The sequence below is a fragment of the Protopterus annectens genome, chromosome 12.part0, assembly GCF_019279795.1.
Source record: "Protopterus annectens isolate FY-2018-M chromosome 12.part0, PAN1.0, whole genome shotgun sequence".
Lineage (NCBI taxonomy): Eukaryota > Metazoa > Chordata > Ceratodontiformes > Protopteridae > Protopterus > Protopterus annectens.
In genome coordinates this window covers 296,397,646-296,423,467 of record NC_056746.1, presented here as the reverse complement: position 1 = coordinate 296,423,467, position 25,822 = coordinate 296,397,646, and the positions used below count along the sequence as shown (strand labels likewise).

The following is a 25,822-nucleotide window of genomic DNA, read 5'->3' as shown; positions in this document are numbered from 1 at the left end:
TACAGGGCAGAACAAGCAAATCAGTGATGGCCTCACTTAAGCATTCAATGGCCACACTGATACTTTGTTGGCTTGAGAAGTTTATGCCATTTGTTTTCAGTATCAAATGTATGTACATTTCTATGTTGGCTGTAGGCAGGAGATACAATCAATAAGCAGGGCATGAAGGCTAACAGTAATAGTAGTAATAATAATAATCATATCCAGTACTTGCGTATTATCGCAACCACTTTTCTGAAAAGGCAGAAAACTGATTTCTGAGTTTCTTAACCTTGAAATGGTTGTGTAAGCAAGTAGGCAGAAGTCGCTGACAGTGGCAATGAGGCACCAAGAGGAGCAAGTTGCAACGGTCAATTTTCGTGCTCCATTGGGGCAGCACGACTCATTTCCTACGTGAACTGAACATTGCTAAAGTGCATCAACATTCAGCCATTCGTGATCACAACCTCACCACAGGCAAGTCTTTGGGGAATGTTCCATGCAACAGTTGCTGCCCAGCACTCATGCCAAATACAGTCACCTGTCCCCAGTACTAAGTAACGGGACAGTGACCCTCATGGACTGCTGTCTTTCTCTCTAGTGGGACTCCCGGTCTAGGGGTGGTAACAGTTCTCCCACTTCACAGAGATACCACTGTTAATCACAGCCCTTCACATTGCTTGTCAGAAGTGCTATAAATGAGGAATGATTCACACATAATCCTTTCAAATTTCACAATCACAGATGCTACTGTGTACAGCTAAAGGGCTTTGAAAGGGTCCGGTTGTTTGGATGACTTGTAACGTTAAGGATGACTGCGAAACACCAGTCCTATGTTTAGGTCAAGAGCATACTCTCCCGGGGAAGAGGATTTTTCATGGTATTCCTCTTCCTATGTGAAAACCATTGTCACACGATAGAACAGAAGACTTTTCCCTCCCACTGAGGTCAAACAAAGCCTGAGGGAATCAAACCCTGTACCACAAGAACTACAGTTCAACCCTCTGTACCAACTGCCAGACTTCCTTTAGAAGGGATGCCACCTTTCCAGATGCCCAGAATGGGACATTTTTATGGGAACATGAGATTTTGCAGGATAAACCACACCTACAATCAGTACATAGAACTGGATTGCATCTACAATCAGTGCAAAGAACTGGATTGCATGTTTAAGCCAAAACCCTTGTAGAATTTGAATTACTTCTGTTGTTTCATATATTGAGGTCTTCCCAAAATAAAATAAGCACTTATACAGGTAACTAATTGAAAAGTTGGGCCCCACATGAGTGAGTCACAAAATACGGAGATTAAAAAACTCTTTCGGTAACCACAGCAGAACTCCGGTCCGCTAATGACTGGCAGTGGATTTTTACAGTGCCAATTTGCCAGCCCAATGCTCAGCCTTCAAAGAAGGCACACCCATTCACGTATACATCTACCTGCATGTCTTTAAACGTCACTTGATCGCGGGGAGGACATGCAGACTGCACACAGAAGGCACTCCAGCCGAGAATCGAACGGGAGAACCTCTTGCTGTGAGGCGACAACGCTAACCACTGCACCACCACAACCCTATTCACAAAATATCGAGAGTGAAGGGCTGAAAAAAATGACTTGTATATATTAACATCTAAAAAGAACCTCCTGCATGGAGGCAAATGCATGGCTCAAACCAATTAGTCAACAAAACAAGAAGATAGAGCCAGCATACTGTGACCTGAAAGACTTAATAAATAAACAACAAAAAGCAGGCCGGTTTCGGCTGGACAATATCACAGCCTTCCTCAGTGTGAAACAAGTAAATCAATCATTGTTATTTAAATATACCCATCTCAAAGCTCATTAGTTCTTACCTAAAATTGTTCATTAAGACCAAGTGGAAATAATCCACCTAGTTTGACAATCCACTTCTTTTCTTTAGCATTTAAAATGGAATGCCAACCTGTCTTATTGGATCGATTCCCTCTTATGATATCAATGACCATAAAAGAAAATTTGGTAGTTTTGTGTACCAATTGATGTTTAAAAAGTGCACTGTGGACCTTTTTATTCTTAATGCAACTGATGTGTTCTGATATATGTAGTCTTAGTGGACGGAAGGTTTGTCCAATATAGAAAGAGCCACAATTGCATGGTCATTGATATCATAAGAGGGAATCGTCTTTTTTTGGTCTGAGGGTACTTGGTGTTATGAGAGCTGACATTTTATTTGGGAACCATTTATATAAATGTTAGAGGAAACTTTTTATCCTGTCTTAATCTCGGGACCATTTGCAACCTCCGTTTTTTTTTTTTTTTTTTTTGCAGGGCACATTTCTAAACAGGGACTGGCCTATGTAAAGAGGGACAGGCAGCAACTCTGCTAGGAATATCTTGAAGATTTACTTGATAATTCCATATAAGAATATATGTATTGCCATAACTAGCAGCAATTTTTACAAACATGTTTTGATTCCAGACAAAATCACGGCCAACCCAGTATGTATATTTCTTTAACTAATGAACAAGATGCCATTACAAACACTACAGTTTCGCATTATGAAACATCTTCACGCTCTCTTACACATTTCTAAAATCCCTCACCATTTTAAGACATTCTCTCAGGAAGGATTTTATATGCATTAACTGTCACACCACTAAAAATACTTTCTTTCATTAACTGTATACAATCCCTCTGTACCATCTTCTCCTGAGAGGTGGTGTCATTCTGGAGTTAAAATATACTCTTGTAAGGACACAGAGTTCACATTATCTTATGCAGAACCTGCACTGTTCTGATTTGACTGGCCTTAAAATTATTTGTCCTACCATAATCTCTGCAGAGGTGACATTTCACTCCAGGTGGGTTATAACAGTTTCTGTACAAGAAGAGATGATCGTTTCTCATTCTCTTGTCATGATGATCTTTTCAGAGCGTTCTAGCACTACCACAACTTTTCTAACTTCTCACATTTATGTCATATAACAACACTATTAATGGTGTATTTTCACATATGTGAGTGAAGTATTTCACCTTTATTGTGTCACCTTCTACTGGATCTTTTCCTCAAAATAAATTGCTGTGTATTGTTTGTGGAAATTCCATGCTGCTAAATATCAAATCTGCCAAATCTTACTTTCTTCTTTATACCCTCCACTACATCATCTCTATGGTAGATCTTTCTGCCACCTGCACTGGGACACACATTACCTTCTGGTCTCTGTCTAATATAACTTATATAGGTTCATAGGTAGGTACTAGGCTATCTGCCCGAGGGCATTTATAAGCCTAGCCAGAATGTGCCGGCTTTCGCCGCCCCATTGATTAATTAACTGATCCTCTGTCAAGAAGAGCCAGTGAAGTGACCCCAGGGGTGTATTTTCTGTTACCCATCCACTCGTCAAGATTTCTCTTGAAGAGTGTCAGTGAGGGGCTCTCTAATGCAGTTTGGAATTTTGTACCAAAGCATGCGGAGTCTCTGTGACAGGAATCTATCCCTCCAGCATGTTCTATTTATTGTTGTGGAGAGGTTTAGCTCACTAGAGCGCGTGCCTTGCAGTGACTTGGATTTCTTTAGGTGGAGCATGTCCATCAATTCTGAGTTGGACATGGCTTTGTAAGTCAGGAAGAGATCACCTCTGAGTAAGCGATATGCCACTGAGTACAGCCGGAGTTTTTTCAGTCGGGCTGCACAGGACATATGTTTGAGGTCAGTAATCCTCTTGGTGAGGTATTTTTGTGGCCTTTCTAGCTGTTGGAAGTGTTTTGTGAGGTACATCCCAAATGGGGCATTGTACTCTATGATGGGTTTGATGAGAGACGAGTAGAGGGGCACTATAACCTCTTTATTTCTAGATGCAAACACTTTAGCAATTAGATGGGCCACATAGAAGGATTTCCTAACTACTTTGGCAATATGATTGTCAAAGGAAAGATTACTATCTACCTGGGTCCCCAGATCTCTTATTACCTCTTCTGTATTAAGGGGGCTGCCACCTATGTGGTAATTCGTGGGTGTTTTGTTTTTCCCAAATGGGATAACTATACATTTTTTTGGCATTTAGCTTGAGGCCATGACTGTGACACCAGGTGTCCATCTCAGCAAGGCCCTTTTGGAGGATGTCCGTGTCAGCCAGAGAGTCAGTTATGGCTCCCAGTTTGCAGACATCAGCGAACTTGGTTAGCCATAGTCCTGCTGTGTTTGCCTGTACTTCTGAGAAGTATATGCCAAACAGTAGGGGTCCCAGGACCGAGCCTTGCGGGACACCACTTGTGACTGGTTTAGAGTCGGACCTGGAGCCCGCTATTCTTACCGTGTGAGTTCTGTCTGTAAGCCAGTTGGCAACCCATCTCGTGACATAGGGGTTTATGTTCAGGCTGGTGAGTTTTCTGTAATACCCGAGTGGGGAATGGTGTCGACAGCCTTGGTGAGGTCAAGGTAGGCTGTGTGAACTACCTTTCCCTCGTCTATGGCCTTGGTGACCGTCTCGAAGAAGTCAACCAGGTTTAGTAGGCATGATCTGCCCTTAAAGCCGAACTAGGTCAGGTCAAGTGTTTGGAGGTTCCCAATGTCTTTGTTAATGAGTTCCATGATGATGCGCTCCATAGCCTTGCAGACCAGTCTAGTCAGGCTTATGGGTTGATAATTACCAGAGTCAGTTGTGGCCCCTCTTTTGTGGAGTGGAATAACAGTTGCTGTGCGCCATTCTATGGACATGTAACCTGTGGAGAGGCTGAGGTTGAACAGCATGTTTAGGTGGGGGGTTAGTTCATTCTGTTTTTCATGCAAGATGTAGCCTGGGAAACCATCTGGCCCCATTGACGCTGTGTTTTTGGCTTTTGAAAGGGCTGTTTTCACCTGTGCGTCTGTGATTTCTGGGACACTACACTTTTCCGGTATTGTTGTGGGCCCTTTTGGGAGTGAGAGGACGGGGTGAAGTTTGCACTGAATCTATCTGCCAGGATGTTGGCAATATCAGTAGGCTCAGTATATTTTGTGCTATTTTGCACTAGTTCAGTGCATATCTGCGAGTTGCCACTTAGATTCTTAACATAGCTAAAGAAGGCTTTGTGGTTATATTTTGAATCCTTGGCTATTTTTCTTTCAAAGTTAGCCTTGGATGATTTTATGAGGGACCTTAGTTTCTTACTGATCGGGGATGCCTTTCCTTCTTGGGATTTGATTTTTTTCTGAACAAGTTTCCTCCTTCTATTGTATAGCCTGTTTATGGCAGGGGTCCACCAGACTGGTTTCCTTCTCTTAGAGGAGTGAGTCTTGGTTTTGCTAGGGATGGCTTGATCCATGCATCCTTGTAGGTGCTCATAGAGTGCATTTCTAAATGTTTCTGCATCTTGGGAAGCATTATCCTTTAGCTTGGGGGCTGTGAAACTTACCGCCTCTGTCTTAAGTAAGGTGAAGTTTGCTTTAAAAAGGTTTTTACTGTGGTTTCCTTAGTTGGAGGTGGTGGTAGGGTGTGGACATCCAGAGTGATTAGTTTATGGTCTGATCTAACCAGTGACGGGTTCTGTCACCCATGTTGGTGATGACCAGGTCCAATATGTTTTCACCTCTGGTAGGGGAGTTTACCAGCTGATTCAGGGCATTTGAGTTGATGTATTCCAGGAAGCGCTGGGCCTGGGAGTTTGTACTCGAGCAGTTTCCCCTGTTATGATAGGGTAATTGAAATCGCCCAGTATCAGGGTGTTCGGTAGGACCCTCATGTTTTCCAGTGTCTCCAGAAAGGGGGAGTGGTGGTCCTGGATCATGGAGGGTGATCTGTAGCAGGCCACAATTTGCACTGCAGATTTGCCCGATGTTACTTGAACATGGATGATCTCAGAGGTATCATGCTGCATCACTAACCTGGAGGTGTAGGTATCCTTGACGAATATGGATACACCCCCTCCTTTTGTGTTTCAGTCCATGTTCTGTGGCTGAAACGTGTGGTATGAGTTGTAGCCCAGTAGTGCTGGGGTGCTCTCTGGAGCCTTAAACCAGGTTTCAGTTACTGCACAGATGTCGATGTTCTCCATACTGAGGAGTGCTTCGAGCGCGCGCATTTTGAGATTTTAAACTCCTCGCATTGAGTAGCATAACCCTCAGTTTTTTGTTAATTGTGCTGTTTATGGAGGTGGGTTTGACTTTTAAGCCTTGCCTAAAAAAGGTACTATGGGGGCAGCAAGAGCCTTGGCCAGTATTTGAAAGCCTAGGGGTAACAGGAGCAAGCTATCTCTTGCGAAGCAACGTGGCTTGTCGAGCATGTTGTCCCAGGCTAACAGACACTGGATCCCTTTTGAATTACACCGGAAGCTTAGACAATTGTTGAAACGGATCTTTTTTTTTATAATGAGGTATCATTCTTGGTGAGGGCAGGATGCTACTCAGGGTCAGGGTCATACTAGCCTGGGCTACATGACCATACAGCTCTTCCATGTCTCTTTTCATGTAGTCCAGGGAGGTACATCTCAGGTCATTCACACCAACATGAACAATGCAAAGTCATATTTGTACTTGTTCTGGAGTGACTTGAGTGCTTGTGTCATGTGGCGGATTCTGGCTCCCGACAGGCAGCTAACAGTAACCTTCTGCTTGTCCAGCCTAGTGAGTGGGACGTCAGTGTGCCTGACTATAGAGTCACCTATTACTTGTGTGTTAGGTATGTTATTTCGCCTTAAGGGCTGTGATTGTGCGGCACACTGATTTTGTGTTTTATGTGTTGTCTGGTTTGTGACGGGAGGTGCAGGTTGTTTAGGTGTCTGCTTTGGAGGTCTCTGATGCTTTTGCAGGTTTTTATTTAGAGCCTCAGAGTATGATTTTGTGTATTTATGTGTATTTTTTGCCAGTGCTGGTTTAGTAGGTCTGTGTTGCTGGAGTTGTGGTGCAAGTGTTAATCTTCTCATCTTGACTGTCTGTTCCAGTCTTGGGTGGAGAGAGCTTAGCCTCCAGTTTGGCTGTATAACTGCATCTCTCGCATATGTTAGTGTTTTGTGGTATATAGGACTTAAAGATGATCATTACAAGGGCTAAATCACATAGAACCCAAGGTTACTCTCTTTCTCCCGAGTTCACTCTGTTTTCAGTTTTGCAGTCATTTTTTTATATACAGGTTACCATGTTTGAATCATTTTGTTGGGAAGTCAAGTTTGTTTGGGTAGGTCAGTAAATTTGCTACTATAATGTCTTCTATTAAGTAAGAATGCAAAGATTATACGTTATATAATTAAAACAAGTTTTGATATGTTGTACACAACAATACATTTTTTTCAAAGATGCCCTCTTGTTGCTTTATAGATCACCTGAGTATCCAGAAGATTGAAATATTCCATTACATCTTCTTTGTTCCCGTCCTTTTTAAGGTCTGGATTATTGCACAAGGGGCAAACAACATGACTAATGCTCTTCTCTTTTATAACTGTTGTAAAATGGGCCTTGAAGCACTTTTCACAGAAAGCACAGCTACAGTGAGTCATTGTAATGATCTGCAAGGAAGCACAGACAGCAGAAAATCAGCCAGTTAAAGACACAAGGGCTATCCACAAATATAAAACAAGTTTTAGAGCTGGAAAACTCTCATGCAAAACAATTTTACCTTTCTATGTAACTTAAGAGTGTATTCATTTGCTTTTTTCACAAATTTTCTTCACCCTGTCAATATCACTATCAAGCCCCAATCTCCTAGCAGTGTACTCATTCCCCTTGACTTTTTGACCTTCAACATCTTGAAATATCTGGGAAGGGAGGCAACAGCCAAGAATCAAAGGCATCATAGTGTAAGGATTGGGATTTTTTGCTACTGTATGTTTCTTACACCCAATATGCTGATTATAAAGTACAGTACAATGAAGGGTAAAATGTATCCATTTTGAGAACACATGTCCACATTTTGAAATGCCAGTAATTGTGCATGAGCATTCTTTGGTGGTTTACCACTCCTCAGAGTCTCTAATTTTAACTAATATAATCCTGGGTCTTCCCAGATGAAGATCTTCTGGCATGACTGTGCCAAAGCCTTTCCACATGATGTGTGGTCCAGCACTAATCACTCACTGACAGCTCTCCCCTACAGAATCCTCCAGGATGCAGTCCAATGACTGAATATTACTCATTGTGGACATAAGGGCCAAAGACTCAAGCTGTGGAATCAGCTCTTCATTATTTTTAAATCTTTGTTGGATTAAACTATATACTCTACCATTCCCTGATGCTAACAGCAGCAGTATCCCAGAGTCTCAAAACTGACAATTCCTATCAAAAATGTTATCCTCCCACAGTTGGCGACTGCAGCAAATGTACTGTAGACAAAGTTATGCTATCAGCTGTCTCTGTCTAGTGACAGTGATAATGCCAGCAATGAACTCTGCAGACACCATTCTTACTAGATGTCCATGAACCTGGAATGGAACTCCAGTGACAGTATGTTCACCAGTGATGTGTATCATCCTGGACATCACATCATCTAGATGCAACTTCAAAAATACATGAAGCAAAAAAAGTTCTTTAAAAGTAATATTATTCATTGGAATCTTATATCACCAATGTGTCAATTGGCTAGAGGTAATCACAATTTGCCAATATTTCAGTAGCAAAATCACATCCTTTTATGAAGAATATTGAAAGTGTCTGGATGTTTACATGCAAATATAATGCATACTATTCTTATCTTAAATCTTCCAAACACACTGCAGAATGATCAAACAAATACTATGCAGTTCCAACAATATAACTGGTTGATAGTATAAGGTGAAACCATATTCTGAAACATTAATAAAGTAGTAAGGAGTTAGCACATGAAGGAATTAGTGTTAGGAAATTAGCATTGTGCTTGCTACACATCTTATACTGCTAAGTAACTATCCCTTTTTCATTTGATGACAGACGATCAGCAGGTTTTGGGTTCAACCCCACACCAGCTGCTTGGACTTATATTCTACTACTGATACAGTCATGCAACATGGGGGAGGGGGTGCTGCACTACTGAGCTGCCATCCTTTGGATAAAGTGTTAAATGGAAGCTCAATATGCCTGAGCTGGTGGGAAAGACCCCAATGAACTTATTGTAATCAATATGGGTTCAATTTTTTACTTACAGTAATTAAAGAACCCAATCTCCATTACCGTTCTACAGTACAGTAAACAAATATTCTTTTACATTTATACCTGCTTTCACTATTACAAATACATGCATCAGCTTACCTTATAACAGTATTCTTGTCATGTCTATAAATTTACTCTACACCATTTTATGTAGATAATTTGGCATATACATTTTGTGTGTTACCTCTTAGTTCACTTTCTTATTGACTGGCAATACATTCACAGGATTCTTTAAAACATGCGCCATATAAAATGTTAACAGAATTTTAATAACTGCTACTACAAGCAAACTCACTCCCTAGATACAGAAAGATCCTCATTACTCATGAAAATTGCTCACCACAAACAGGTCAGTTACAAAGTGCAGTTAAGAGACAATTATGGCTGCAATGAGAAAGACCTCATTACTGGCTCATTAGCTTATCCCTGAACAGCACCTTTCTAATACTAGCGCTGTCAGACCTGACGGTGGTAGTATTTCCCATGCATTGTGTTGACAAATTTACCGCCCTACACTCACTAACATGCACATACTCCCAGGCATTCACTCACACATACAAATCCATCAGCAAGCAAGCCCTCCCACAATCACATTTATGGAAATACTCATCCATTCAACCCCCTTCACACACACATCCCGACTCTCTATTACCTACCTAACCCCCCATGTGACCATTCAGACACACACACACACACACACACACACACACATGCATGCACACACAACTTCCGCCCCATGTCTTCCCTGAACTGATCTGCACTGCCACAGCTTCCATAGATGACTGTGTGACTGCTGCCTTTTGATAGTATTCATGTTTTTCCTTGAACAGTTTACAGAGATGAGCAATTTTCAGAATCACTCAACAATATAAATCAAAAGCTACTGCCATTTCCTGGGATGAACATATTGCTAATTACAACTAGCCGATCACCCGGCTTGCTACATTAGAACGCAACTGTGCTGGGACTCCCTGTAGTGGGAAACCTTATCAGTAGGGCAGTCAAGGAATAAGAAATGCTTACTCCAAGTGGAAAATGGCCATGTTAAGGCTTCCCATGAGAGATGAGCCTTTCTGAATCCCAGGCAGTCTCTGTCTATATTTTCTCACAGTCCTATAAATCCCATAACACTCTGTGTAGCACTTTTTATACCATTCTTCCCTTCACTGTCTTTAATATTTCCAAATACATTTTACATACCCACATTTTATCAGAAAACGTTTCTTTTCTTTCTCACGTACATTATTCCAATTATTTGTCAAGCAATACCTCTCAATTACAGCTTTAGGTTTCAGGCAGATGGTTTCGTACATTCAGTTTTCATATGCTGCTAACTACGTCACATTGCACATTTCAACAGGTATTCTTTGAATAGCTAACTTTTTCCTAGTCTCAACCATTAAACTCCCTCATTCGAACCATTTTACCCTATTGTCTACATCATTTATCACTACTTAAATTACGAAGGACAAATACTCTTTTCCTTTTACTCATAACCCACATTTTCATCTCTCAACTTTTCTTTCTACCTTACGTCCTTACTTCCCACTGCCTTTTCTCCACCCCCCTCCAAAACTCATCAGCAATCCCCAAATCTTAACAAACCCATCTACCTCTTTCAACCTGCAGTGCACATTTCCCTTGTTCACTCAAATTATCTCACTTTTCCTCCATTAACTGCAACCATCACTTCTCTCTCAAACGCTGCCACTGTGCCTTCCATTAGCCTCTCTAACCTTTCATATTTAATGAATAAAGAAACAACATCTTGACAGGCGAGTACCTTAATTTATATCCTCCCTCTATTCATCATACCATACTGTTTACCCCATCAACACATTTGTATAGAACATAAATTAATGGGCTTTACATAGCAGCCTTGCAATAGCCCATCCCTTTTCTGGTAAGAGCTACCATAAATAACCATCTCATTGTATCAATACTTTCATCTCAGTGTTGCAATACTCACACTTGAGAACATTACTGATGCACCCAGGTCTTATAATACCCTTTCTGACACCTTGCAGTTTACTTATCAAATGCCTTATGTTGCACAACAGCTATTTACCTTTCCCTTCGTTTTATTTTTCTCTTTCCAGCACGACATATTCTTAGTGACTAGAGTTGGGCCAACTTTCCTCTGAATGAATGAAATATTGTGTGCTTCCTACGAATTATGAAACTAAAAAACATAATGCTGACTTTAATTTACAAAAAAAATAATATGTATCAAACCAGAAATTATACTTCTTCACTATTGTATGACTAACAGCTTGAAAGTGAAAAAATGTGTTGAATTCTAATACTTCTGACACCATGTAATATTTATAATGTCTATCAAGATGCACAGTAAATACTTAGACATCTTGGATGTGTGATCAGGTTCCATGATGTTTCTACTGTGACTGTTACAAAAGGGGAAGGAATGAAGCTGCATGGCCTGCTCACCTCTCTTGGGGAGGGTTTGTGTGCTTGGAGAAATTGCCCAATGCCTACTGTGGGCAGCCTGTTTTATGTCCCTCCTCAGTGCCTCACCATGTGCACATGGTTAGAGAAGCAGAAAAAAAGCTTCATATCACACCTAGTGGCTTCCTTAATGATGACCCTTTTCAACTGGTTTTTACTTGGTAGAGGGGACAAGTATGCTGATCATCAAGAGAGGGTCTGATAGTTGAAAGGCAGTGGGGGCAAAAACTGCAAAATTCATAAACGAATGAATGAATAAATGAACAAATTAACAAATAAATAAATAACATTATACGAGTATTAGAAGACTATGGAGGCATCAGCCTAAGTGCTTTTTTAGAAAAACTGCCAGTCTGGGTAGACAAATGACAAAAGAGGTTTAACACAGAAAATTGTAAGGTACTTCATTTAGTTTGCACAACCCTGTGGCAGAATACAAGCTGGAGAAACCCAAAAGCAAAATAACAGGAAAAGTGTCCATGGCTGACTAATGGCAGAGAAACACTAGGCACCGAGTGAAAATACAACTGTTAAAGCCACCAGGCTGCTGTGTTGTACGCCTGGGGAAGAGATGCCAGGGATAAACGGATGATCTTCCATTTCATAGATTCTTGGTCAGAACACAACTGGAGTACTGTGTGCAGTTGTGGATATTTAAATAAAACAAATCAGAATGTTAAAAATAAAGATGAATGCCAAAAGGAGGATAAAAGAGTTGTTTGGACAATGATGATGATAAAACTTGTAGGAAACAATGTAGGGAAAAGAGAATTAAACATGACCAAATAATAATCAGATGGGAATGGAAGGAGATGCAGATAATGAAGGCTAATGATTTCACTGCATTTCCTGTCAAAATTACAACCTAATTTAAGACAACTGTTTCCAAAACTGAGTCCATAATTTTTGGAACATTGTCATGAGAGGAGCATGTTATGCATTGTCTGGGAAGCTATTGCATCACCATACTTTCCCACCACGGAAATAGTCAGTAAGTAAAGATATCAGGGTTTCTGCTTTGACCCAAGTCTCCTTTATCTCCTCCTCCTCCTACAGTACACTGATCTAAACTGTCAGACAAAAAAAGAGCTACTTACTCGATTTCCAATCTATTTTCTCTCATTGGCAGAACTGATTTATGCATCTCCTCTTTAGAATACACACCCTTTCCATAACTGCCACTTCCACAGCTTTCAACAATATTGAATTAAAGATATACCGCAATAAAGTATGTAAGTTTGTTTTCCATCCTCCCAAAAGCAACAATGTACATCCCCTTATACCTTCGCTCATGTCTGAATTGACCTACTCAACCAAAACTCCAATGATCTTTAGTTTTTCCTCAGACTTAACTGTACATTCTCTTAACAAGATACTACTGAGGAAGCAAGACATTTTCCAAAATGGTCCTGGGCAATGGACTGTACCTATCTCTCACATAAGGAATGAGTCTGACCTATCTTCTTTTAGTATATAAATAAAAACACACTTACTAAATAGCTTGCTTGTAAATGTTACAAGCAGGGATGGATCCAGCACAAGGTGACCTAGGCTGCTGCATACGGCCAGGTCCCGTCTTGGAGGGGCGGGGCTTAGCCACAAGATTAAATTAAAAAAAAAAAGAAAAATCTTCATACTTTCTTTAGGGCCCATGTACTGTTTTAAGAATTAATAATAATAAAAAAAAATATATATATATATATATATATATATATATATATATATATATATGTGTGTGTGTGTGTGTGTGTATATATACGGTTCTATGTTTCTTGATCTAAAGTTCACAATCTCGAACAAGAAATATCGAGACCCATTAAAGTGAAAGTGCACTACATCGAAAGTGCACTTTCGCAAAAGCTGGTTCTCCGAACCCCACACCCCCCCCCTACTTAAATATACTAACTCCGAGATTGCACTACAGTGGGGAAAGGGATATATTTCCTTATCACCACTGTAATGTGCTTCGGAGAACCGGCTTTTGTGAAAGTACATGTTCGATTTAGTACTCTTGCTTAAATGGGTTTGACTTTTCTGGTTGTCGAGAAAGTGTGTTTTCGGCAATCAGAAGTAGAACCATATATATATATATATATATATATATATATATATATATGTGTGTATATATATATATATATATATATATATATATATATATATAAAGTTTTCATTGCCCACATCCATGTTCAGTTGCTTCATGCTTTCAGCCAATGAGAAAGCAGCAATCATGCATATAGAGTTGGTGTAAGATTTCACAGTATAACACCTGAAAGTACAGCAAAATACAACATTCACTATGAGATAGATGAGCAAAATTTCAGGTGCACGCTTTAAAGAACAGAGAGCATTTGTTATTTAATCAATCTCATCAATTCCAAAATACTAGAAAAATGCATCCACCTCCAACTTATGCCTTTCCTGACCCAAAACAAACTTCTCACTCATACCCAGCATGGCTTCCGTCCAGGCCATATACAATAACCGCTCTACTCTCTTTCCTAGAAACTGTCAATCAAGCCTGAGATTCAGACCACTTAGTTTCTACTGTTTTACTCGATCTGTCTAAAGCCTTTGATACCATTTCCCACAAGCACCTTCTCTGTCATCTCTCAAACCTTAATCTCTCACATAATGCTTTATCCTGGTTCTCCATCTCTTCCTTCCTACCTACCCCAACTGGCGTACCACAGGGATCCATCCTTGGGCCAATGCTTTTTAACATTTTCATCAATAACTTTCACACTGCTATTCCTCATTTAATTTTTTTTTTATTTTTCATATATAATGATAATTAATCATACAGCTTCTGAATAACTTAGATTTATAACATGCTATTTACACTATTTACAATTGGCCTGAACAATAACCTTGTTATATAAAGCTAATTTTATACATACATTAATTTCATACAGGTTACCCATGAGAAGTTAGTTTGAGTCAAGTTTCAATGTCTCAATAAGAGCAAGGATTTTCACCCAAGGATTATAAATCCATTTTTAGGAGCAGTTCTCAGTTCTTTAATTTTGATTTCAAGCAATACAACTTCTTTCAGCAACTTCAAGAAATCTTCCATAGTTGGTTCATGTGTTGACATCCAATTTCTTGTTATACATTTTCTTGCTACAGCCAATACGTGTCCAATCAGCTATACAGATTAGTAAACATCTCCAGCAAGTAGGATTTTCAGTAGTTGTAATTTTGGATAATTTATCTGGTCTAATAAATGATCTGTGTATAAATTTCCAAGTGTAAATTTTCCATATTTGTAAATTAAATGTAGAGTTAATTGAATATATGAGATAGGTTTTACTTTCTTCTGATAAATTAGATTGGTGGTCTTTAGTTATATAGTTCCAAAATTTCACATTAATATTGGATTTATAGATCATTAATATTTTGTAAATTTTTGATAAGTTAGTCCAGTTAAAGTTGTTATATATTATATCAGACATAAGATTTATAAATTTAGGGGAAGTCTTATATAAATAATTAAGAATTACTCTATTTAAATCCTTGGCATGTGAAAGTATGTTTTGGAGTAATAACCACTCATCATTTGATATACTGAATGTAATTTGAATTTGTTTAGGATCTAGTACTTTTTGATTTTTGACACAATGTTGCCAACAAGGGAAGTTTTTCGTTTGCCAGTTTAACATGTTTTTGTGAATTTTATTAAAGAAATTGTTGTAGAACTAAAGGGGATTAGCATGTCTAACCACATCTTGATATCAGTGTTGGAAAATATAAACCTTCTGAATAAAATATAAATGTAATTTATATAGTTTACATTGGTTGGCTTAGAAATATTATATTGAATATTAATCATTACATTGGTTGGCTTAGAAACATTATATTGAATATTAATCATTAAGCCATGCCATAGTATATTATTATGCTCTATTGTAATAAGATTTGTAGCTAATTTATTTTCATTTAATAGAATTACAGTGTGTATTGTTTTCCAGGTTGACGAATAATTATTATCAAAACAATTAAAGACAATTTTAAAAATAGAAGCTTTTATGTATGTTTCCATATCTGGAAAATTGATACCGCCTCTCTTCCAGGATCTTATGTGGTGTGTATAAGCAATCCTATTTTTTTTTGGATACCAAAGAAAATTTAAGAGAGATTTATTTATGTCTTTTAGATATTTTTTTTATCTGGAATTGTGGAAATGGCTTGTGTGATGTAATTTATTTTTGGAAGTAATATCATTTTTATAATCTGAAGTCTGTCATCAAAATTCAAAAATAACATTCCATTTTGTAATGAATTCCTTTATATTATTTATTATATTATTGTAATTTAAAGTTAGAGTTGAATTTATATTATGGCTCAGTGTTATTCTTAAGTATTTTATTGTGGGAACTTGTTGTCCTATTATATGATTTGTGTTTAGTAAGATTACTATTTTTTGTTTAAATATAGTAGTTTGACTTTGATTTGTTAAAAGAACGTCCAGAAATCAAGTCAAATTTATCAATTTGTATGTCTAATTCCTGTAGGGATTCTTCTGAAACTTTAAATGTGAGCAACATATCATCAGCAAATAACATAATTTTTGAATTGTATTGACCATATAAATCAATACCAATTATTTTGGGATTGTTACAAATGGATAAAGCTAATAATTCTATTGCCAAAGCAAACACAATGGGAGACATTGGGCAACCTTGAATGGCCCAAGTTTAACATATGCTAGATTATTTCTATAAATATTTCTTATTAAAGAAATAAATTTAAATGGGAAATGAAATAATTCTAAAGCTTTAAAAAGAAATTCCCATCTAAGGGAGTCAAATGCTTTTTCTATGTCCAAGGTTGCTATTAGGGCTTCTTTATTGTCTTTGTTTAGAAAATCTATAAGTGTTAATATTCTTTGAATATTATCTTGAGTATGTATTTTATAAATAAATCCAGTTTGATCTTCATTTATAATTTGTGTTAAAGGGTTTTTGATTCTACTAACTAATATTGCCATGAAGATTTTATAATCATTATTAAGAATTGAGATTGGTCTATAAAAATTACAAGAAGAAGGGTCTTTCTTTTCTTTTAGGATGGGTGAGATTAAAGAGTATTCCCACGAGGAAGGGATAATGCTTTCCGTTAGTATTTCATTTAAAGTTTTGTGAAATAAAGTAATTACTGAGGAAGGAAATATCTTGTATAATTCATTGATTATTCCATCAATTCCTGGAGCTTTATTATTTTTACTTTCCTTTATTTTTTCTTTAATTTCTTTTAAGGAAATTTGTTTTTGAAGGTCATGTATTAATTCTTCAGGAATTACTTTTGATTTGAATGAGTTTAACTCTAAATTTAATGTATTAGTATATTTTGATTCTTCCTTGTAATGATTACAGTAATGATGTTTAAATGCATCTAGAATATCACTTATACCAGATACTATTTTGTTTTTTTTCCCTTCATGAATAATATTTGAAATGTTATTTTCAGTAGTTTGTTTTTTTAATTCTGACTGCTAAGTTGTGCATATGTTTTGGTGATACAGCATATGAGTTCAGTTTTAATCTTTCTAGTGCTAGATTAGTTTTATGGATTATTATTTCAGTGTATTTCTGTTCAATATCTTTTTTGTATTTTTTGGGATTTATAGAATCTTTTAGCTTAAGTTCTGTGATTTGTTTTTGGATATGTTGTAGTTCTGATTCCCATTCTTTTAATTTATTTTTATACCATGAAAGTATCTTTCCATTCAAATATGCTTTTAAGGTATCCCATAAGTTAATTATATTAGTTTCAGTAGTATTGTTTATATCTAGAAAGAAGTTGATTTCTGAATCTAGCCAAGGTTTAAATTGTTTTAGTTGTGTGATGTAGGCTGGGATTCTGGTCATAAACACTAATCTTTCAAAGTTAGTTTGTATTTTAAGAATTAATGAGTTGTGGTTAGAGAAAGGACATGAGATTAAAGAAAAACGTATCATTTTTGTATTTAGTTCTTGAGATATGAATATTTTATCTATTCTAGTTTGTGTACCGAACCTATGATCTTGATGTGAATATGGTAGTCATTTTCTTTATATCTGAAAGTGTCAATTAGATTTATGTTTTCACAAAAAAAATTTAAGCACTTTTCCTGAATTACTAATGCATACACTTTTTTGTTGGAGGTTTCTGTATTATCCAAAAATGCAACTGAAGTCTCCTCCTAAAATCAAATATCCTTTGCATATTCTAGTAATTAAATCTATATGTTTTGTTACTGTACTTATCCCAATTCCTGGAATCCAGTAAGCATTTGCTAATGTCCAAATTTTATTGCTGTATTTCAGTATTACAATAGACAGAAGACCTTTTTTATCCTCATATTTAAACAGAATCTGAGGCATTATAATATTCTTTTTCCATAGAATAAGTGTTCCCCTGGACTTTTTCTTATATGCAGAGTGAGTTCGTATTATCTATTTGTTAGGATTCCAACTGAAGTTATCTTCAGCTTTGAAGTGAGTTTCTTGGAGAAATATCACTTGTATTTTATTCAGTTGCAAGTATTTCAATAAGTTTGATCTTTCCCTACGGTTATTTAAACCATTAGTGTTTAAGGAAAGTAAGGTTAAATCTATTGCTTTAAGTTGTAATAAGATTTAGATTGTAAAGTTTTATAGTTAGATTCTGTAACCTTTTTCATGTTTTTGTTAATTATGAGTAGATTAATTTTATAGGAAGTTTTTGATGTATTAATTTGATCAAGCCAATGAAGAGAGAGAAATTTAATACTTTCTTGATAGATTAATTGTAAAAATATAAGTAAAAGTTCTAGTAAACATTCTAAAAACCATGAAGTGGTATACACTTCCAATCTAATAGAAAAAAGGCATTCTATCAGATTGTCTTTCACCTCCATCTTTCAGTAAAGAGTTAATTACCCTTTTTGAGCTCAAATAAGTATTCTTTTCCCTTTTTCCCCCTTTATTGGAGATATAGTAGAAATTGGCATTAACAATAAAATCTAATATGGTTTTAAATTAATAGACCAATATTATGAGTAAGAGTATCTTCTTAATTTTAACATTCAAAATAGCTTTGACAAGAGCCATACACTTGGAATTCTTGTTCCATAACTTTAAAAATATCAACAGACCGAGGAGTATAAACCAATCAATTATGTACAATATATTTAGTCATAAGTTAATTTTAAAGGAATAACTTATGAATAAAAAAATTAAAAGAAAAAGCACATTAGATTTATACAATATTCATTAAGTTGTAGTTGATCAACTTAAGATAACATAACTTTTTCAACTATGTTCACCTTCTCACTTTTTCTGCCAGAAATTTGTGTCATATTACATAAGAAAGAACGGTAGGACAAATTTTTAAAGAAATGTCTTTTTAAGTTTTACATTCAATTTCCCGTAAAATCAGGATTCAACAACAGGTGTGTGTGTTTAATTCAACACTGGAAGTCTTAAGCTATACTATAGCTGAGGAATTACTTCCTTTTCCTTATACAAGCTTAATATTCATTCTAAATGCTTACTGTGCAATTTTAACAAAGGGTGTAACTTTCTAACTTCTTGAATATTACAATAATCATTAATGGTTAGCTGAATATGTTATTTATATTCAACTTCAAAATGCCATGGACAATTATGCATTTAAGAATGTTATTATATTAAGCATAACCAATATTATACCATACAACTAATTCTATAGTATTAATAATACAATACATTTTCACCTCTGAGAATAAATAATTTCAAATAAGTAAGACATGTAAATAAAATGGATACTAAGAAATAAAATTATTTTAAGCTTTAAGTAAAGAGTTGTATAGTTACCATTGTCAATATTATATATCAAAAAGCTGTTTGTGTATCTGAAGTTATTTAGAAATTATTGTGTAAATGTTAAGGTAATTACTTACAATTACACAAGTGACAGTTGATTTTAATTTTAACTCATTAACCCAGAGTACCTTCTCATGGCGCCTCTGTGCTTAACACCGAGTGCGCCATGAGAAGATACTAAATGCAAGCTGTTACCCCCGAGTGCCTTCCACAAGTGCGATAAACTCTATTGCAGGTTTGCAGCTGAGTTTAATGTAAAACACGCTGATATCATAGCTGAACTTCTAATTTATCTTATTCAGTTATGATTCAGCATGTTTTTACATTAAGTTTACATTAAACTTTTATTAGAAAATCTTCTTCTAAAGTTGTTGATAAAGCAAGTGGTGGCAGCCAATAGGATTTCTGCAATCCAAGCTACCACTTGCGTCACACCTCCACCCCCAAAATTATGTTCCTTTGTTTTGCTCTGACAGCGCAGTATTCAAATATGACAGTCAGAACGTTATAGGGATGACTCACTCATTTTACAGTTTCTGTGCCTTTATACCCATGCAAATATATTTTTTAAAACTGCTAATGCTTCCGTTATTTCTTACAAACTTCAGCACTCAACATTTGAAGGGCTTCTCTTGATTTTGTTTTCTGTTCAGTCAGTTACTGTAATGCATTGGTTCCAGGAGCAATTTATAGTTAAAATTGTTGAATTCATGCCACTGACGCAGTGATCAGTGCTGAACAATTGTAGCTCCATCTCCATTCTTGTATACTCTTCCCATAGCAACACTTGATCACGAATCCTCGCAGCAAGTCAATTTCATATGGTTTTCAACAAGGAACTAGTGGTAGGCAATGGAAGCCATCTCTTAACACCTCCCCCTACTCTGTTCTGTCTAAATAAATCGAGTCATACAGTACATCTTTCCCTTTCTTTTTCTGCATTTTGTGTAATTTACTACTGTATCCCTCTGTTTATCGAGCCGTTTGCTTACTGTCATGATCTGGAAAGAAAAAGCTGCAACGGAGATCAGTTTGTGTTTTCACCTCCGAGCCTGCCTAATTCTTCACTAATGTAAGATAGTCTTATTCTCTATTTTGTTTTATTTTACAGCAAGATAAGATTAAAGATCCTCCTCAGAAAAGAAAGTTAACTTCTAGTAGTCATTATAGTTCCAACGGAGAAGGTGTGGAGAAAGAGTTTGCTTGTTAGTTTATAGAAAGTTATTATTATTGTTGTTATAGTAATAAGAAGTATTTGTTTTGGTTGTCGGTTTATTGTTGTGCAATGAAAGATTTTAGTAGGTAAATTTAGATTTGTTTTGATATTAACGAAGCACTATTTCGGTGATATAAAGCAATTTGGAGGAAGTTGGCGTAGTTTAGTAGTGTTAGAGTTTTGCTGTTACAGTTTGTGCTGTAGCTTTAAGAGTGATTTGTGTTGGTAACTGTTCTAGTATTGATTTGCTGGGTGTGTTTTTAATTGTCCAGTAATGCGGAATAGCTGCTGTAAATGCAGACAAAAATCTTTTACCTAAACCATTGTTCTTTTCTCGGTTGAAAGCAAACTGATATACTTCCATGATCTCTGTTTCTACAGATCATTTGGTAAGTTTACAATGTATGATGTTTGCGGGTGGTATTTAGAAATATGTTTAGTTTGGTTATAAATTATTCACATTTATTTAATTGGCTCCTACATCCGGTGTGTCTGTGTAGTGGAGGTGCATAGCTTTGGATGATGTTTTAGAAGGGGTGAAGTTAATATAATTTTCTTTTAGGCCACATGTGTTCTTTGGTAGTGCCCTCTATTACAAATTAGTGTTTGGCATAGTTAGTACTCTTTGTAGATTGAACTATATTGTGAACTGAAGTAGCATCTTGATTTATTTATTTATTTTTTGCATTGGGTGAAGTACGAGATAACGTCTGGTCTAGTAGAAAGACACCGGCAGCGGATGCTTCATTTGGTTTAAATTAGATTAAAATGGCTTAATTCAGACAGCAAGAAAATTAAATATTTTGTTTCTGGGTGTTTTAGCACGTGTTGCGTTTTTCTCTGGCTGTGTAATACATTTAAGGTCTACATTGAAGGTATAAAGCAAGTTTTGCTAGACAGGTTGCAGCACGAGTATGCAAGTAAGAATAATGCAGTGGCTTGGTATGTCTCACAGTGCAAGAGTCTGAGTCTCCTTTCTGATGTGTGTTAAATTGCACTTGCTCATTCTCTTTTTGACACTTTCTGCTCATTGCATTTCTTTCTATTTGTGGTTGACTTAAAAAGTCTGATTTTCCTATATTAACATTTGTTTATATGCCAAGAAGAAATTGCAGATGACATACTTTCTTCTGTTAATTTAATTTAGTGTCTTCAGTTTTCTGTGATTTGTGATTTGCCAAAAAAAATATTTTTGTGAGGAACAGACCTTAAATATGAGGCAGAGATCTGGATACTTGAGAGGTACGGTTAGGTGGGATAAAATGAATGACTGCCTGTTGGATTAATTGTTACACTAATCAACCAGATAGTTTAGACATTTCTGACTTTATTTCTGTTTCTGATTCTATTGAGTGGTTGTCTTAGTGAGATCAATGCTATTAATTGTGGTTAAATGCAGTTGCGAAGAATTATAGAGGATGTAAAAAGTATGCTTTCAGTGTTTGGGATACTACTGCGGTTAAGTGCAGGTGGCGGAGAATCACAGGCATTTCCTGCTGTCAGTATCTACCTAATACTTCACTGCCTTGTGACAGTTTTGGTTACATGGTCTGCTGTGGCAGAGGAATAAGGCAAGGCCTAGCTGAGACATTGGTGATATTTTTCTGGCTGCATTAACTTTTTGTTCTGCTTGTAGCAGTTGGAGGGAAAGGCACGTACATATGCAGACAATTTTTAGTGTGGGTGTGAATAACTGGCAAACGTTAGCCCTAGAAGACTGTACAAAGGGATATTAGGCCAGTTGTAAAATGATTTAAATGTCATTTTGAGTAGGATGACTTTCATGCCCGTTTTAGCAGATGTATTTGCATCCATTGTATGTCCTTCAGTTTCCTGTATTTACAACTTTGCAGATAACATTTGTGTACTGTTTATGGGATTCTGATATGTTGAAGCATCATGCTTGATTAACATCTCATTTTGAGAGCCCTCTTTGGGTTTGACAGTGAGTGGGGCATGCACCATATTTGTGAGGGTGCATATTTTATTATTGAGATGTAAACTGTATTTGTTAATTGGAAGGATTTTAGCTTGGTGTTGGAGTTTATTTGGGTAGTAACTCTGAAAAGAGTTTGGGGTATTTGTTTGTGTTGGAAGGGTGATATCTCCACATTGGGGGTTTCAGATGGGATCCTTATTTGTTTTATGACTTTGTGAGTAGTTAATGCATTGCTTGTCACAAAATGTATCATCCTATGTACAGAATGTTGAGCTAGTGAAATTAACAGGAGAAATTCCTCCATATAGGTTACCATTTGAGTGGTAATGTAACTGTTAACCCATGTCCATTTTATTGTTTTTATTTGAGCAGATTTTCAGTACTTAATCCTCTTTGCCTCTCTCTCTATGTTTAGTTAGTTGACATTGGCTGTTTTCCATGTACGGGTCATGGGTCTTGTTGCTGGCAAGAGAAGATAATCGTTGTTACAGAACTCTTGGTCACGTGTTTATGAAGACTTGTAACACTCAACATTATTTAGGTGCTTGCAATGATGCAAATAGGTGAATATTTATAGATATCATGAGCTATACATATTTTTTGGTTGTTTCTGATGTTATGACTATGAGCAATATTTCCTTAGAAATAGCAATATCTCAAGAATGGTAGTCCCTACATTTGGAAGCTAGAATGAAGCATTTGGTGTGAAATGTGTGTTGCATAAGTTATCGATGACTGTTAAAAAAATTATGGAAAATATAAATTCTTTCTCATGAAATGGAAGCTTGTTCCAGAGAAGTGGCAGTCTCTGTGAGATGAGATTGGAGCTCTGTTCTATGTGAATTGGGAGTTAGTTCCAGAGGCGTTGCCTTGAAGATAGTCGAGATGACCTGCTCTCTTGTGGCCCCGCATAAATATCAGGGAAATTAAGGTGGTGATTTTAGCTTTAGAATCACATAACTTGTGGTCTTCAGTTGTGGGTCATGTGGCAAATGGTTCATTTTAGTTCATGTGTATACTTGGATATACTACTTAGGGGGACATTGTGGGCTTTTGGTGCCATGCACACAAACAAGGCCCGTTGTGCAAACGAAGTGAGGGAGTCACACAAAGCTGAAATCAGTTTACTGTGTCAATTACCTATTCAGTGTACAAGGTTGAAAAATGTAAGGCACACACACACAAATATATATACATATATATTATATATATATATATATATATATATATATATATATATATATATATATATATATATATATTTTTTATACACACACACACACACACACACACATAATAAACATGTGTCTATATACTAGAAATGGCAGGCAACATTCTTACACTCTAAATGTCTTCGGCTACTGACGGATATACCCCTAAAGGAGGATGCAGTTAAAGTCACCAGATCAGTGACACAAACCCCTTCACCTGTTTTTATCAGAAGGCTGGAATGCTAAGCTGTTGTTAAAATGATGTAACTCAGGAGAGATAAATATACAATTGAAAACTGGCAAGTTAGGCTTGGAGGGGGGAATAGGCTTGAGTACCCAATGGTCAGCTGGTCTAAGTCAAAGGGACAGCATGTTTTTTTTTTAACAGTTCACTGCCCTCTAGCAGAGTCTACAAAGCAGGAAGTGCTAATTTGTAGAATTAAAGGGAAAATAAGCTTCCTGTACAAGGGATGACCATTCTAAAGGGATGACCATTCTAAACCTTTCAAAGCTTCATTAATTTAAAAGCTTCTCTTCAGCCCTATAGAGTAGAAAGCACAGTGAGAAATCCATGTTGCTGTTGTGAATGTGAATATCTTGTGCAGTCAGGTGACGGGCAGCAACCCCACCAAAAGTTCTTTTTGCACCAGTGGTGATTACTACAGCAAATCTGTCATAAATGAGATCTGAATTGGGGTGACTTAAAATTTTGAAGAAAAGAAGGGTACATATCCTACATCCATTTTTTATAATTTTACTGATGACTGCACATACCTTTCAACTATCCAAAAGAAATTATATTTTGGTTGATGATTTTCCTGTTGGTGGTTGTACATAGGAGGAAATTTTACTGAATGGTTGTTTAGGGAAAATCTTTCATTCTGGTGCCTGTGCATACATTATAGGGCTCACTTGGGTGAATGCTTCATTTTGGTGGTTGTACATACTAGGAAATGTTACACGCATTTTGTTTAGGTAAGCGTTTAAGTTTGGTGATTGTGCATTCCTCAACATCCTAATGAAGGGGTTGCTTGGGTGAAGTGCTCATGCTGGTGGTAGTACATACTAGGAAATGCTACTGAAGGCTTGTTTGGTGAAACGTTTTATTTAGATGCATGTATACCTGGACATACTAATGAGGATGTTGCTTGGGGAAATAGTTGTGTATCAGGGAAGTGCTTGTGCATACATGGTCTGACTGCTGAAGTGACCGCTGAGCAAAATAGTTTATTGTGCCATTTGGTGCTTGTGCATACACAATGCAAACAACTGGAGGGGTTAGTGGGGAAACATAGAAATTAAGTCTGAAAATTATATATGGTTACATTACTTAGAATACAGCACAGAAATGTAATTATACTGTAATATGCCAGCATATACGACATCAGATACACCACTGCCTAATTAATAGTGTAATGTAAAATAAGCAGACAAGAAATCACTTCTGCTTGTATTATTCTATTTGTGATTAGTAGTTGCATGAGTGAGATATAAAAGTTATCACTTGTTGACAACTGCCAGCATGGAGCTACCATATTTTTTGTGCATTTTTCCTGGCTTTGTCAATCATGTGTGGAGTTTAGGTGGGAGGAAGGGATCAGTAATATGTAAGTGTTATACTATTTTACTGAATTACTCAGGTGTTCTCCTTACTGATAATGAGTCTGTGTTACACAACAGCTGCACAAGGTAATATAATGAATGCCTAGTCAACAGGTTATGTGCAGCAATTATCACCTTTGTCTGAGCATGCATAACTTTGCAGTACTGAAAAGAAGGTCATTATCACATTAGCAATAAGTGCAGCTACAATACAGCAGTGAGTTATCACTTTCCTGGTAAAAGTCTCAGCTGCTGTCACTTACTCACATAAGTAGAAGTCGTTATCACTTTGACGAATGCACAAGCTAGATTGTGTTTTTTCTTTATTTGTAGTCATTGCAAGCCACTCCCTCAATTCTTCATCAACTAGCTATCCTCCAAAACCTCTGATGTTTTTTCCTGTATATATATATATATATATATATATATATATATATATATATATATATATATATATGCATGTGTGTGTGTATATCGATATATATGTATTACATAATGTACTTGCACATATA

General features: G+C 36.7%; 1 protein-coding gene across 2 annotated transcripts in view; it reads right to left on the bottom strand.

Annotated features, from left to right (window-relative positions):
• The window catches only part of LOC122816525 (E3 ubiquitin-protein ligase RNF31-like), a 1,306,074-nt gene that overhangs the window by 268,338 nt on the left and 1,011,914 nt on the right, over positions 1 to 25,822 (bottom strand). For both annotated transcript variants that reach the window (XM_044089364.1, XM_044089365.1), the window contains exon 2: positions 7,256 to 7,438. In XM_044089364.1, the coding sequence (XP_043945299.1) occupies positions 7,256 to 7,438 (183 nt within the window). The remainder of the gene's footprint in view (positions 1 to 7,255; positions 7,439 to 25,822) is intronic.